Source organism: Wasmannia auropunctata, unplaced genomic scaffold (assembly GCF_000956235.1).
Source record: "Wasmannia auropunctata unplaced genomic scaffold, wasmannia.A_1.0 LD336088.1, whole genome shotgun sequence".
In the NCBI taxonomy this organism is placed as follows: Eukaryota; Metazoa; Arthropoda; class Insecta; order Hymenoptera; family Formicidae; genus Wasmannia; species Wasmannia auropunctata.
In genome coordinates, this window is record NW_012026802.1 from 1,957,694 (window position 1) to 1,972,846 (window position 15,153).

The window sequence follows — 15,153 nt, forward strand, 5'->3', positions numbered from 1 at the left end:
CGGAGGGGGGGTGGGTGGGAAGGGGGTGGCGGGAGGAGGGGGCGCGAAGGGGGATCTCGGACGCGTTTTTCCCGGTATCTCGCGTCCTCCGTGAGTGAGCCGTGAGCGAGCGAGTGAGCGAGCGGAGGGTGTGAAACGCGCATCGCGCTCCGCAGTTCGATGTTCGATCCGCGGCGCGCCGCGCCGCGCCGGCGAGAGATTATCACGCGCGCGCGTGTCCTCGCGGTGCACCTCGCTCCTTTTTTTTTCCTCTCTCTCCGCCTAGCGTCCGCGAGGCACACCGCTCGCGCTACGGGGACAGCGATTTAGGGGGGGGTGGAGGTAGGGGGGAAGAGCGATAAGAGCGCGCGCGACTCCGATTCAAAAACTTTTCTCGGAAGCGTGGAAGGCCCGGCCGCGCTCCACAATTATAAGGCGGCGTGTGGAGATAAGTATCGGGAGCGATCGGCACGTCGCGACGCAACGCGATACGTCCGTCGCCCGTCCGTCGTCATCGTCATCGTCGCCGTCCGTCCGTCCGTCCGTCCCGGTCCCAACCGGAAAGGGGTCGCTTCAGTGCGAGAGACATTTGGCGCGTTTCACGGGTACGACGCCATAATTCGCACGATCGACTGCCGCCTCCCTCGATCATTCGCCGCTCCGGAGCTCCGTTTGGCTCCGTTTCCTCGAATTCTTCTTTCTCGCTCGTTCCCGTACGATCGCGCACGCGCGCGCGCGCGTTGTGTCTCGTCGCATCGGTGCGTCGTGTGCGGCACGAGGATCGGATTTATCGCGCGGACACGCGGCGACGGTGATAGCGCGCGCGCCGCGCCGGAGGAGAGCGAGAGCTCGATAGAGCGCGCCCGTCAGCGCGACAAAGAGGTGAGCTCAAGGAAGAGAGAGAGAGAGAGAGAAAGGGCGAGAGTGGATCTCCGCGCGATTCTCGCAACGAGAGGAACACGGGAGGAAGCGCGAGATCGGCGGGGAGATTCTGACGTTTCCGCGTGTCGCGGCGATATCGGAAGTGGTAGAGTCCTCGCGGGATCGTGTCCGGGTCTCCGTGACGCAGAATTTAAATTTGGTATCGGTGCGGTACAGCAAGGTCCGCGGTGCGGTGCGGCGCACGGATCCACAGACCGACGGACGGACAGCGCGCGTGGCTGTATCGGCGACGGCGACGGCGGCGGCGGCGGCGGCGGCGGTTACGACGGACCGGCGGCGCGTCCGGCGCATGCACGACGCGAGACACGCCGAAACGAGAGGATCGCGCGGAAACGTCTCGCGCGCGTAGATCGTCGGATCGTCGAGCGCGCGCCGTTTCCAAAAGCATAAAATTTGCGTTTCGTTTTCCAAAGGTTACTCCGGCGTTTCCCCGGTGCAGCGATTGTTAGTCGTCGGACCGACGGTGGTGATTGTGTGACCAACGTGTTTTCGTCGCGGCGCATCCCTGGCTACGCGCGGCGGTATTGTTGAGGAGCGATTAGCGGCGGCCGGCCGAATCGCGGGGGAGAGACGGAGAGGGAGAGGTGGTGTGAGACGCAGAGTCGCGCCCCGTATATCGATACGAATGATGACGAAGATGCAGCCCCGGATACAGCAACACCACCCGGTGCAGGCGGCGCAGCGGATCACGCACGAGGACCACATACTGGAGGCGATCGATCAGCTCCGCCGGCGTAAAGCGCGCCCCGATGCCGATCGCATCTGCAACTATCTGCTCCGCAATTACGCGGTGGACGCGCGCGACACGATCGCCGATCTACATCGGCTGATCGAGGTCGAGAAGGTGATTCAGGTCGACTACAAGGGTAACACGAGTTACCGCAACGCGAAGAAATGGACGCGTTTGCAGCTCTTCAAGAATCGACCGGAGGGCTTCCTCAAGGAGAAACTCAACTCGGGCATGGTGTCGAGCGCGGTCGCCGAGCTCGTGGTCGAGGAGCCGGATTATCTTGACCAGGGCGTACCGGCCTGCCGTCTGATCGAGCAGCTCCTCGACGGCGTCTCGAGCCCGACGTCCCGTCGCGTGGTCGAGGAATTCCTCGGCCGGGAGGTCGCGAGCGGCAATCTCGCGCGCCTGTCCAACGGCAATTACTCGCTGGTGGCGACGTCCGACATGACGACGGACGCGACACCGTCGCGGCGCGGCGGCGACTCACAGCCGTCCTCCTCCGCGGCGGCCGCCTGCGCCCTGGAGAACGGCAACGCGACGCAACGGCGTGTCGGTAAGGAGGCTGCTAGCAATGGCAACGTTAGCAATGGCACCAACGGCTTAACGACCAAGGCAACCAAGACAGCAGCAGCAGCTGCGGCGGCGGCGGCGGCAACGTCCACGGCGGCGGAACTCTACGAGTTCAACGAGACGGATAACCTCACCGACACTACGTCCAACACGTCGCGATCATCCTCGCGGCAGGCCAACGATAGTCCGAAGCTGGATCAGCAACTTCGACAACATCAGGATTCTGTCAAAAAAGAGGAATGCTGCGAGGTCAACGCCGACAAGAAAAACTCCGAGCGCGGCGGCAGCACGTCGCCGTCAAACGTCGGGGTGGCATGCAACGGCGGCGGCGTCGACGGTAGCCAACGTGAACACGGCGATTCCCTGGAGGTAGCCGTCCCGACGTCGACGTCCGCGGAGAACGACATCGTCAAGGAGGAGCCAAAGAGCAACGATGCCCAGAAGACTTCGTCTAACCTTAAAAGGTCCGCCAAGGCCGAGCGCAAGCAACGTCTGTTCGCGAGGACGGACGATCGTATGGATATCGAGATTAAGTTCGAGGACTATCAGCACAGCGGCAAGGACGAGCGGGAGAAGCGCGAGGAAACCGGTCAACGGTCCAGCGAGGATCGCGAGGACGAGGATGCCGGCAGGAGCTCGTCGACGAACACGTCCCCCACTCCGTCCAACGTAAACACTGGCGGCTTCCGTAGCGCCAGGAGGAAGGTAAGACATTGTTGATATAATGTAGTGTTTTCTGGAATATTTAAAATATTTTAAAAGACATCTTTATTTAGTTTCAATTTAATATACAGAGCTTTCCATTTAGCGACACAAGTTGACAAAAGTATCATTCTGTCTTTTTACATTCATAATAACAAAGATAGACTAACGCTTGTCAATTTGTGTCGCTAAACGGAAAATACACAGGTCACAGAGTGTTCCCAGGTTGAACCGCATAATATGAATTTAGGAATTCAAATTAAATTTTTCTCTGAAAGTTTGTTTGCTTTTGTTTGCTTTGACATCTCAAATTTATATTTTAAGTTTGACTTGAAAACACTACCCGTATATTTTGTAACAAAGTACAAAATATAACGTTTCGTAAAGTATTTACTGGATAACCTTCAAATGGATACTATTGTACATATAATGATTTATAAAGTGATAATTTGAAGATTGTGAAGATAACGTTAACATCTTAAAGAAAAAGAATGAAAATTTTTAGTACATTTCCTTTGAAATTAAATTTTTTTACGAGATCTATCTGAAGCGTTTAGGTTAGGTTTGGTTAGAGATTAATGAATCATTTCATATGTTTGTTCTTATATTTCAGAGAGCCAGAAAGGTATTTGATCCTTCAGATAATAATTTGGTGAAGCGCAAGCGAGGCAGGCCGGGTAACCCTAAAAACGTGATGCAAGATTCTCAGGATTGTAAGCCAATGGTCAAGGATGGACCGTCCAGGCAGTGTAGCCTCTGTGCCAAGGAAAAGCAAGAGGCTCTCGTGGCTTGTAGGGACTGCACAGTGCGAGGTGATTCTTCAATATAATCGATATTAATTTCGATTAATTCGTTCTTAAATTTCTTACTGACATTTACACCTGTATATTGCGTATACTTGCAGCACATCCGAGTTGCATTTACAGTCCGGAGGAATTGGTACAAAAAGCCAATAGCAATTGGCAATGCGAACGCTGTAAAACCTGTACAGTATGCTGCGAGACTTCCGATGCTGTAAGTTCATCACATTCCATTCCCATTTCGCGTTTCAAGTTTCAAGCAAATTTATTCTCGTCCTCGTTAATTAATTTTCATTTCGCTCGTTTTCTCAGGGTCCGCTAGTGACTTGTTACGGCTGCGACGATGCCTATCACTATTTCTGTCACACTTCCCGCGTCGCGATAAAGTCGAACTCGAAGTGGTACTGCAACGAGTGCACGCAGAAGCAGCAGTGCAAGACGAGCGACGGACAGAACGCTCATTCGGTCAATGGAACAAGCAGGCCGGACAGCCCGTCGAGCACGACTATCTTACCGCCGGTTCTGAGCCCACAGGTCTCTCCTACGAGGGGCTCTTCCGATTTAGTGGAAGACGACGGTCCCAAGGGGCCCATCGACATGAATATTCCTGACGCGAGGAATTGGACTTCCGATCAAGTGTACCAGTACTTTGCTAGACTGTTTCCAAAAGATGCCGAAGTCTTCCGCCAGCAGGTAAGAATTTAATTGATCTACTTAGACGAACAAAATATGTTCTTTGCACAATTGTTTTGTCACACTACGTTCGTTCGTATTTTTGCGTTCCAGGAAATAGACGGCCACGCGCTGCTAATGATGAGCCGAAAGGATGTTCTGTGCGGGCTTAATTTGCTGTTGGGCCCTGCCTTAAAGATATACCGACACGTTTTGAAGCTTCAATTTCGTAGGGATGATCCTGAGTTGTATTGGCAATAATATACATACGAGTTTTGCGTGAAATTGATCTCAATTGTGTCATTTTGACCTGAAAGATTTAATTTATACTAGGTATATACACAAATTGAATCTTTCACGATTGGGACACCGTTTTGTAGTTTTGTGAACGGTCTCCACGTTGTACATACGAAGTATCGCTGAAAATCTTTTATGAACAATGAAGATATATATAGATATCGTACAGATATGTGCTCCTTAAATAATGAGACTATTGAATGTTCGAAGCGGATCTGATCTACCGTTAAATCCCGCGTTGCGGCGGGATATGTCGAAACATTGTCTGAAAAAAAGCGCGGAGACGCTCTCAAACTCTATTGGCAATAATGTAGATGATATCTCTTTCATAAATTCAGTCTTCGCGACATTGTGCATGTGATTTGTACAAATCCAGCCTTCTTTTAGGTTAAGAACATAAAACTCGGCTTCAAAGATAACGCTCTGCATTGTACAGATGAGACATATATAAGATGTATTACTAAGATCTCCGCGAACAATTCGTCGCAAGCCAAATCGGTTACCGATCCGTAAATGTATGTGCATACGCGATTACATAAAACTTGATGTACATACATTCCGCCTTTTTCATACGCGGTATTTTATTAAAAAAAAAAAAAAAAAAAAAGGAGCAGATATTTTCTATCTCCAAACTGTTACTTGTTAACGTTATATTTAAGCCTGTATGGAGAATTCTACATGATGTTCTAACAAAAAAAAGCGGATGTGCGAAACAGAAAAAGAGAAATCATCGACTGATTATACGCGATTTTGCGTCACGTAAACTTATACTTTATTTCTGCAAGTCTTACATGCATAAGTACATTTATTTGTAGAATGTAGTTATGCATAAGATCACTAGTTAAGGAACGCGATACTTTGGTTTACATGTACTTTTCTATTATGCAATAAATATTTTGATATTTATAAGTACGTTGTAATGTATATATATGTAATCCTTCAAAGATTAATACCTTAATCACAGATTTCTGAAATGCGCACTGACGTGCGGGAATGTCTTGTTACTTTCGACAATTTGTTTGCATTTATAAGAATCGCGCAAAATCTTTTTTTTTTTTTACTCTATATTATGCTCAACAATGAGATTTAATTTAAAAGTATAAATACAAACAGGAACTTGTACATTTATGCATATATAAATGTATTCCTAAATTATATGTAAATTTGTTTAGTTTAAAACTTTCAAGACTGCTTGTCGCGTCGCTACCAAAATCAATCGTTGCATAAAGATTTTTTATGATATGTTCTTACGTAAAATATGTATTGATTTTCTATAAAAAAGAAGATACAAATTATGAAAGTGCATTCAGAAAGGGCCGTAAAAGGCTTTGTACTTTTTAATATTAAATATAAAAATTTGTATCCTCGATATGAATACACCTCGAAAACTAATAGATCTTTGATAATACCACATATCGATATGAAAAAAGCTTCAAAAGCTTTCTTCAAAAGCTGGATATTCTATAGAGCACGGTTTGATTTGGGAATTTTATATTGCTGAAACTTTGTCTTGTGTTATTATTTCATATTAGATATCATTAATTATTTTATTTAAAAAAGGAATCATTTAGTTTCTCTATAGCGCATTTACTGTAAACACAATTCAAATTTTCAAAGTGCAATTGAAAATAAATAGATATTTACAATAATTAATCTTTGTATCATTGTATGAAACGAAATGCACCTGTAATTGAATGTCCACGCTGAAAAGTAAGGGGTGCAATACCATTGCACCACAATTTATTTACTTAATATAACTTGGACTTTAAGAAAGAAAAGTTTTTAATTTTCCTCATATTCATCATATTGGAATGTATATCTTTTCATTCGAAAATCTGTTATCGGAATAATATATATATATGTATGTATGGATATATCGAAAATCTGCAATAACCTGGATAATTTTTCTCGCGCTAAATTCTCAATACTGATCTCGAGCTGACTGTACTTTTGTGTTGCTAGATTATTTATTTTAATAATGGATCTAAACGGAAAGAGAGCAATTAAGAAACACAAGAAAGCATTTACATTAAAATCGAAAAGCAGAACATTGCTTTCTGATTTTCTGCATTTTTAATTTACATAGCACTTATTAATGATATTTTTTTCTTTTTTTTTTAATCTCTGTTCGAGCATTTTTGCAAAATTATGGACGTAGATCAACATATTAATTGACAGGTATCTGCAACTTGTTATTGGTTCTAACAAATTTTCTGATTTTCCACTGCTAATGTGAGTGCTTCTTAAAACATGTATGTAAACTATATAAAATATATTAACAATTTTTAGAAGTTTTTGTATGGGCTAACGGACTAATGAATCCCCAATTTTACTACGAACGAGCACTTTACTGAAGCCACATTTGACGCACATGCGCGAGAAAACCGGCCCATTTAATTTTAATAACACTGGGGGTGTGTTCGGGGAGCACGCTATCGACGTTATTCAGCGCTATTGTGTCATTTTATCTTTGTTTTTCATCTAATAAGTAATTAGATAGAATAGCGATAACGTTTATAATGGATTATGGAATGATGTGCAGTCTACAATAAGAACGCAGCTGGACGCCGATTGGCTTGTCACCTTGGTTGTTGCAACATACTATACGATTTTCGAAATTTTGAACTGCGATATTACAATTCTCGGACTTGCCACTTTAATTAGTTATGAGCGATGTAACAGTTAGAGAATTACATTCTCGTCTTGTTATTGCCCGAAAAAGACGCTTTGTAAACGCGAAGAGTGATCGCGACTGTCTTGCAAATAAAATATCAAGTGCATTATTATGCCGTTTATACAATCAAATAGAGAGATCTCGGAAAGTAGTAGTCTCCTGTAGGAGTTTGCAAGCTTATTCGGACTCTGGATCATTTACATTTGATTATTTTCTCGCCTGGATCGAAAGTTGGACGCTTAGTCATCGTCAGTTACGTGTTTATAATCTGCAAAATTAACTGCATCATTGATGAGTTGTACGCCTTTGATGAATATTGTATAGCATGAGCGCGTCAGAAATCCGTCAAGCGAATTTCGTACGACCGTAGTATCGCACGATATGTGCATTACACTTTTCGCGTTTAACGATCCGCGTTGCGTTATGGAAAATTCTTAAAATTTTAGATAGTGCCTCCTTACTGATTATATGTTCTTTTAATTTGTCTACTGTCAATCAACTCTTGATTTTCGCGAAACTCTGATTCTTAGAATCGCAATTCTCGGAAATAAAAATTGATGAAATTTTAGACAGTGCAATCTTCTTGCCAATTATTTTCTCTAACTTGTCGATTTCCAAAAATGATATTTGCGATTCAAAAACGATTCGAAAAACTCCGAAAACTTTCGAATTCGCGCGGAATCTCAATTCCTAAAAATCTTTGAATTCTTAGAAGTTAAAAAAATTCTTGGAATTTTGTATAATGCAATCGCTTTGTTTATTATATTCTTTTGATACTTTATCGAATCTCCGTTGAAATCTCCCGAAATGCGAAATTATGATTTTTAAAATTTTCGTTAATTGTTTATTTAAGGTAATGAGAATATTTTAGACTGGAGGATTATTTTGCAGTACAAATATTGCGCATTAATGCACATTTTTATTGTATATTTTTGAAAAATACAAAATTTCAAAATGCAATTTTTCTCAAATTTATAAAAGAGTAAACTCACTTGGAAATAGGAAATAGCGTCAAAATGACGCTAAAATAATTCATAATTGATTGAAAAGTGATTTTTAATAATTATTTTGATGTCATGAAGACTTGTTGTTCTGCTTGGGTATCTTCAAAATTTCTTTCTAAATGCATTACAAATTAAAAAGTCGATATCTCATATCGACATATGTGTATCGCGATACATCGACCGTCGCTGCATTAAGCTCCTTGCACAATGCGAGGGAATAGCGATAGAAATAACACAGGCAATAAGCATAGCGATAAGAACAAAGGAATCCAACTCGTCGGAATTTTATCACTATTGTCTATTTTTGTATTCCAGTCTGCATTAGCTTACATGCATTCCCGAAAGCTGGTTTCTTATCGCTATGCTTGCCAGTGTTATTTTTATCGCTATCGCTATTCCCCCGCATTGTGCAAGGGGCTTTAAGTATAATTTTGTCAGACGGTGACGCCCTCGAGAGTGTCGCATACTCGTTCTTTTTCTCCTTTATCGGCCACGCGGTTGTGTCAACGTTGCAAAGTTGCAAGGCATATAAGTCGCTCGTCACCGGTGCGGTGAAGACCATTCCAGTCGGTGTCGTTCGTAGCAGTATTCACATTCGGCTTGACCGCATTTCGCCAGTGATTTTCGTTAATTCTTCTGATTTCATCACTCGAATCGTAAGTTCACTGCCAAGAAAATATCCCCTTGATTTTAGCTGCACTTTTTTTACAACGAAAATTCCGAGTGCAAGAAGTGTAGCTGCCAACGCAGATCTCGATGAAGTGTTCTCGCAACTTAAACTTTCCACGAACGAAAGTCGCCAAGTGGACGAACGATCCAATTTCTAAAAGAACTAAAACTTTGCTTTTTTTTCTAACATTTAACGTACAATAAGATAAGAATTGTGAATAATAAGATAAGATTTCATATCTCCTGATTCGACGCGCGCAATTTTAATTTCCTGGCTATTGAAAGTTTATTCGCGTTATCTCAATTTTTTGTGTCACATAAGTGCACTATCTCATATAAGTTGCAAGTTGTTATTGTACGTGCCATATGTTGTTCAGTCCTTCGTTCGCGAAAAAGTAATCGTAAGAAATAAATTGTTACAATTATTATATTAATTAAATTATATATATTATTATGTAATTAATAGAATTATTAGTAATAAATATATTACTAAAATTATTAAACATAATATTTCTGTTATTATAGCAAATTAAGAATAAATTATATTTTTAATTAATGTTCTGATATTACAAAAATTTTTACTGGACAGATTATTCAGTTATAATGGCTTCAAAGAAAGGTTTCGCGACAAGGGCTATCCATGCCGGGCAAGATCCTGAGCAATGGAATCATGGCTCAGTAGTACCTCCTCTCGTGATGTCGACAACTTTTCAACAAGATGGTCCAGCGCAGCATAGAGTAAGATATTATTAGAGTACTAATTGTCTGACTCATCAAATTTATCCATATATATATATGTATATACGCAGCTCCTGCAATTGCTACCTCTTATTCAATCAATGTCAATTGTAGCAGAAATTGCATTAAATTTCTGTATATTTCTATCTTCTATGAAAGAAGTTAAAATTATAAGTTAATAAGAATAAAAACTCGTATATTCTTTTTTATAAATTGATTTATATAATTTTCTTGAAAAGTTGAATAAAAAAAAGGAAACGAAATAACTTGAAAATAAATGAAAGCTGAATAAATGACGAATTTAATAGGCAAATGCAAGTCAAATGACTATTGGGACAAGTATATTTTTTAAACATAAGCACTTAGTATAAAAGAAATTGGTCTCTTTCCATATCTTTATCAAATTGAGGTGCACGATATAAATACAGTTCAAAAGTCAAATAACAATTCGCGACTCGGTGGTTGCATTTGCTTATCATATCTTCACTTACACAGCATTCTTCGCAAAGAACGCTTAATCATTCTTTTGGATATAATTCAAAAATACCTTTATATACTTTTTGTTTAAAAATATTTTTGAATTCGAGTGAATTTGAACTGGAAAAAGAAGATTTTGTCATAATGACATTTTAATTTTACTTGTTTCACAAGGGTTACGAATATGGCCGAAGCGGCAATCCTACGCGCAATGTACTCGAGACTTGCCTGGCTGCTTTAGACGATGGCACACACGGCCTTTGTTTTTCATCAGGTCTAGGCGCTACGACTGCCATCGCAGCTTTACTGGAGACAGGTGATCACCTCATTGCAGGAGATGATCTCTACGGTGGCACCAATCGTTTTATCCAAAAGTGCTTGAGCAAACAAGGCGTGAAATATACGTTCGTTGACATGACTGATGTACAGAACGTTATAGAGGCTATTAAACCAAATACAAAGGTTAATATAGAATAAAATTATGAAATAAAAATATTATTATTTAGAATTACTTTGTTTTAGAATTTAATGATATATTTTGTGTTTTAAACATCATTATATATTTTTAATATCATATATTAGTTTATTTTATGCATTGTAATTTTTTGTTTTGTCGTAGATGATATGGCTAGAAACGCCGACAAATCCGATGATGAAGCTGGTAGACATCAAAGCCGTCGCTGACAGCTTGAACTCTCGTCCAGACATTTTATTAGTAGTTGACAATACATTTCTCACGTCCTATTTCCAAGTGAGTTTACTCTTTTATAAATTAGAGAAAAATTGCATTCAATTGTATTCAATATGTGTCCAACGTGAACGAAACTAAGATACTATAAGTATATTATATATTTGTAAAACAGAAACCTCTTGAGCTTGGAGCCGACATTGTCGTGTACTCGTTAACAAAGTATATGAACGGGCATTCGGATGTGATAATGGGTGCCGCGATTCTACGCCGGGATGATCTCGCGAAGAGATTGCGGTTCATACAAAATTCCATGGGCATTGTGCCATCGCCATTTGACTGTGCCATGGTGAATCGTAGCTTGAAGACACTCGAATTGAGAATGCAGAAACACATGACGAACTGCTTGTCCGTGGCTAAGTTTCTCGAATCTCATCCTTGCGTCGAGCAAGTGTTTCATCCATGTACGTGTAATCTTTATTATTCCCCGTGTCTTGTGACGCGTGTTCTTAAAATAGAAGCATACTTTATCTATTGCATTATTCCGACGATAAGACATTTAAAGATGAAAAAAAGCGTATTATTACGTTGCAGATCTCCCGTCGCATCGACAACACAAACTCGCGCTTAAGCAGACCACAGGGCACAGCGGAATGGTCTCTTTTTATCTGAAAGGGGATTCTAAGCGTTTTTTGAAAGCATTGAAAGTTTTCACGTTAGCCGAGTCCTTAGGTGGTTACGAGTCGCTAGCCGAATTGCCGTAAGTATAATTTGAAATATTTTAAAATGTATAAATGTAAAAAAAAATGTATTTAAAATGTATATTTTTAACGTATTTTTTAAATTTAGATCCGTAATGACACACGCGTCCGTGCCGGAAGAGACGAGAGCAGAATTAGGTATAACCGATCAATTGATACGACTGTCGGTTGGCCTTGAAACGGAGCAGGATCTCATAGCTGATTTGAAACAAGCATTGGATGCTTGCCAATGAATTAACAAACATATAATGTGATTAGACAGCCGCGAAAATAACGCAATAGCAAGTATTCTGATTTGTACTATATAATTTGTCTGATAAGTAATATCAGACTTCCACTTTGTATTTTAATAATTCACAGACACTATCTGCGATATCAGATATATAAAGAAATTTTATTCTTATATAAAACTCTTTTATACATTCCACAATTCTCACATTTACATTAGGAACACTTGTATAATACAGCAATCAGATACTTTTTGACACATGTGATCGTCTCGATTTCTTTTATAGTTTACCATATCTGTCAGGCATTTGTAAATTCGTAAGAACGTACAAATAAATGTAGTTTCAAGATCAGAAATATAAATTATATAAATTATACGTCATACTATAAATTGTACTTTATAGTGATATTTTAATTACTAACGTTATATATTACAAATTGCGAACGAAGAAAAAAAAACTTTATACTTCATAGTGATATTTTAATTACTAACGTTATATATTACAGATTGCGAACGAAGAAAAAAAAACTAATTGCTCTTAATGGATCACAAAAATTTCCTGACAATCATTAAGCTTGAAAAAGGTATTTTCCATCGATTGCCCCTCGTCTGAATCTTAAAAATATTTACTGACTTACGTCTCCATCGAACAGAACACTGTACAAGAAACTGGGTATCATTTTGTACTACCAATGCAATAACGTTTGGTGCAGCGGACACATGTTTCTCCTCCCGTAACACACCCGTGAAATCTTTTGCAGAGACTGGAAAATTGTCCTATTGCAAATTGATCTTCGACGAATATCGTAACTTCGTTCTGTTTATCCTGTCGTATTCCTGCGCCCGATTGTACAGCAGCACCCCCACTATGACGCAGGAGGTGCCGAGCGCCGACAGTCCCGTCACGGGATTGTTAAACAATAGAACGGAGAGCCATATCAGGAAGGCTCTCTTTGCGGTATTGGCAACACTACAATATCAATATCATTGCGCTTTAGAATCGAGCGGAGAACGGCGATTGACTCGCACGAGAGAGAGAGAGAGACGATTACATACCTGTGTGTCACGGGACTGATATAGTCCATAAGTACGTAAGCGGTAATACTTTGAAAATGGAAGAATACTCCGTTAAGAAGGAATGCCGCGAATAACTTAAAACTCAGGGAATGCTCCAGGGTAGGTAGATCGACCAACAGTATCGACACCGGTATTTGTACGACAATTGACGCTAGGCTGGTATAAAATTGTAATTCCGCTGGTCTGCAAAAAAAAGAAACAGGTCTCTTTTTCTCTCCCTTTTACAATTTATACGATCTCGCGCACTCGTGCGACATTAACTTACGTATATTTAAAATTGTCACCGCTGATCAACATCTTCGAGTAGACGTTCTGCAAACATTCCGTTACGTTTGTGGCCATAGCGGCGATGAACCCTCTAAGATCGAAACTGATTTCATTGATGGAACACAGTGCCAATCCACCCATTACAGGTATCAACGATAGATTTACATATAATCCTGTATGTTCCCCTAAAAGCACGATCAATTCCAGCCGCTCAATTAATTAGCACAAAAAGGCTGAATTTTTTTTTATCGTAGATTATATTTAGACACCAGTAAAAATGCTCACCTAATAAATACCTGCTGATGAGGACGGTGAAAAGAGGTGCGCTACTTTTTATGGTTTCGGTGAAACTTACAGCTACATAATTCAATGATACTAGACCTAAGACCACCGTGGCGAACCTCGTGCAGCCTACCAGTGTCATGTGCTTGTAAAATCCCGGTGGTCTCATCAATCTTGGACTGGCTTTGTACATACCGCAGGGAAAGTACATCTGTATCAGTCCGCATATCGCGGTCATCAACATTTGGCAAGCACCTGTGATTCGGAACAGGAGTGTAAAAAATATATATACAATGTAAAAAGAAAGCCACGAAAAACAAAGTATTAAACGACTCAAACAGCTGATATCTCAGATACATATGATGCTAATGTTTTGATATTAATCATATCGATAGGAGGATGCTATGTCAATTATAACGACCAATTATGAGTTTTATGCCCTTAAATGTTTTGCAGAGATAATTCAACAATTTAACGCCCTTGAGGGGCTTCAAAAACGGTCGCTTGCTTACCCAGGATCGTGGGGTCGCCCTCCATGTAGGACAGTATGTATTTGTTTAGAAACAGCGTGCACCCGCTGAAGACGTACCACAGGGTGAGAAAGAGGAGGGCACGGGGATTGAACAGGCCGCCCTTCGTGTCGCTCGTCAGGACGATCACATCCTCCCGCTTCCTGCTGGCGTGCGCCTCCGCGTGCTGCTTCGGCTGGCCGTCGAGGAACGCGGGCGGCTCGGTCTCGCCATCGCCACGGGTGGCCTGCGGATAATTGATGCGCACGGAGTAGTTCTCCATCGCTCGTCCGCGCGCTCGCCCTTCTTCCTCTCTCCCCGGTGTCCACGCGGTAAACGCGAGACTCGCGGCGGGTCGCGTGAGCGCGAGAAATCACATTTTTCACGCTGCCTGGAGAAACTTTTTCCGCCCTTGGCGCTCTCGCGCGGAGAGGTTAGGATTAGGTTAGGTTAGGTTGACAGTCACGCCGATCAAAATCGGAGCGCGCCGCGGGTCGGCGATCGGCCGCCGAACCGGTCGCGCACGACCGGCGCTCGCCGTTGCGCCCGTTCTCGCATGACAGCCGACTCTAATATCTAATTCCTTATTGTTTTCTTCTTTTTTTCACGGATGTCCACCCCTCGCATGCATCGGCCAGTATTACTTCCCTGCGAATCCTGCGATATCTACATTATCTACTTACACTTTACACTATGCCCACCCACATATACATGTAAGTGATTACCGGCTTGTTCTACACCATCCGCACTTCTTATACTGCTGTAACGCTCGGTATAAAACTTTTACGTTGGATTTATTTTTTCTATTTATTTTCTATACAAGCATCGTTCAACCATATCCTGACGATATAGTAATATATATATTATTTCACATGCATATAATTATCATTTTTCATAATAATTATTACATAATTATTTTCTATAATTACATAATTATATTAGCAGAGTAATTATTTGCAATAATATACATATTTAGTAATATATTATTCTCTTGGTGATATTATCCTCTTATTATTGTCATTTATACATACTTAATTATGATAATAAGAATTCTGCTATGGCTTACATAATGCGATAATCATGCAA

At 41.6% G+C, this 15,153-nt stretch overlaps 3 protein-coding genes across 7 annotated transcripts in view; 2 read left to right on the forward strand and 1 right to left on the reverse strand.

Annotated features, from left to right (window-relative positions):
- LOC105448249 overlaps window positions 1-5,601 on the forward strand; it is a 7,657-nt gene extending 2,056 nt beyond the window's left edge. For 3 of the 4 annotated variants that reach the window (XM_011686732.1, XM_011686733.1, XM_011686731.1), the window contains exons 2-6: window positions 1,335-2,926; window positions 3,537-3,735; window positions 3,828-3,937; window positions 4,036-4,416; window positions 4,510-5,601. In XM_011686732.1, the coding sequence (XP_011685034.1) occupies window positions 1,547-2,926; window positions 3,537-3,735; window positions 3,828-3,937; window positions 4,036-4,416; window positions 4,510-4,656 (2,217 nt within the window). In that variant the 5' untranslated portion in view covers window positions 1,335-1,546 and the 3' untranslated portion in view covers window positions 4,657-5,601. Of the gene's footprint in view, window positions 1-821; window positions 862-1,334; window positions 2,927-3,536; window positions 3,736-3,827; window positions 3,938-4,035; window positions 4,417-4,509 lie in introns of those variants that run through there. The other variant, XM_011686734.1, reaches the window with a different exon arrangement.
- Window positions 5,602-8,880: 3,279 nt separating this feature from the next.
- LOC105448251 (cystathionine gamma-lyase) lies at window positions 8,881-12,284 on the forward strand. 2 transcript variants are annotated; one of them, XM_011686736.1, is made up of 7 exons: window positions 8,881-9,026; window positions 9,629-9,777; window positions 10,429-10,716; window positions 10,874-11,005; window positions 11,118-11,406; window positions 11,537-11,702; window positions 11,792-12,284. In XM_011686736.1, the coding sequence occupies exons 2-7, from the start codon at window positions 9,643-9,645 to the stop codon at window positions 11,934-11,936; spliced, it is 1,155 nt and encodes a 384-aa protein (XP_011685038.1). In that variant the 5' UTR covers window positions 8,881-9,026; window positions 9,629-9,642; the 3' UTR covers window positions 11,937-12,284. The 2 variants fall into 2 exon arrangements, with proteins under 2 accessions (XP_011685038.1, XP_011685039.1); XM_011686737.1 differs by lacking the exon at window positions 8,881-9,026 and adding an exon at window positions 9,176-9,440.
- LOC105448250 (solute carrier family 35 member E2-like) lies at window positions 12,079-14,728 on the reverse strand. Its single transcript, XM_011686735.1, has 5 exons — window positions 14,071-14,728; window positions 13,562-13,813; window positions 13,275-13,461; window positions 12,989-13,192; window positions 12,079-12,902 (listed from the first exon to the last, which is right to left on the reverse strand). The coding sequence occupies exons 1-5, from the start codon at window positions 14,348-14,350 to the stop codon at window positions 12,710-12,712; spliced, it is 1,116 nt and encodes a 371-aa protein (XP_011685037.1). The 5' UTR covers window positions 14,351-14,728; the 3' UTR covers window positions 12,079-12,709.
- Window positions 14,729-15,153: the final 425 nt, after the last annotated feature.

Coding starts and splice junctions, on each gene's coding strand:
- LOC105448251 (XM_011686736.1), top strand. CDS start 9,643: ATGGCTTCAAAGAAAGGTTTCGCGACAAGGGCTATCCATGCCGGGCAA. Junction 10,717..10,873: donor CTATTAAACCAAATACAAAG/GTTAATATAGAA, acceptor GTTTTGTCGTAG/ATGATATGGCTAGAAACGCC. Junction 11,006..11,117: donor TTCTCACGTCCTATTTCCAA/GTGAGTTTACTC, acceptor TTTGTAAAACAG/AAACCTCTTGAGCTTGGAGC.
- LOC105448250 (XM_011686735.1), bottom strand. CDS start 14,350: ATGGAGAACTACTCCGTGCGCATCAATTATCCGCAGGCCACCCGTGGC. Junction 13,814..14,070: donor GGGCGACCCCACGATCCTGG/GTAAGCAAGCGA, acceptor TCCGAATCACAG/GTGCTTGCCAAATGTTGATG. Junction 13,193..13,274: donor GGTGACAATTTTAAATATAC/GTAAGTTAATGT, acceptor TTTTTTTTGCAG/ACCAGCGGAATTACAATTTT.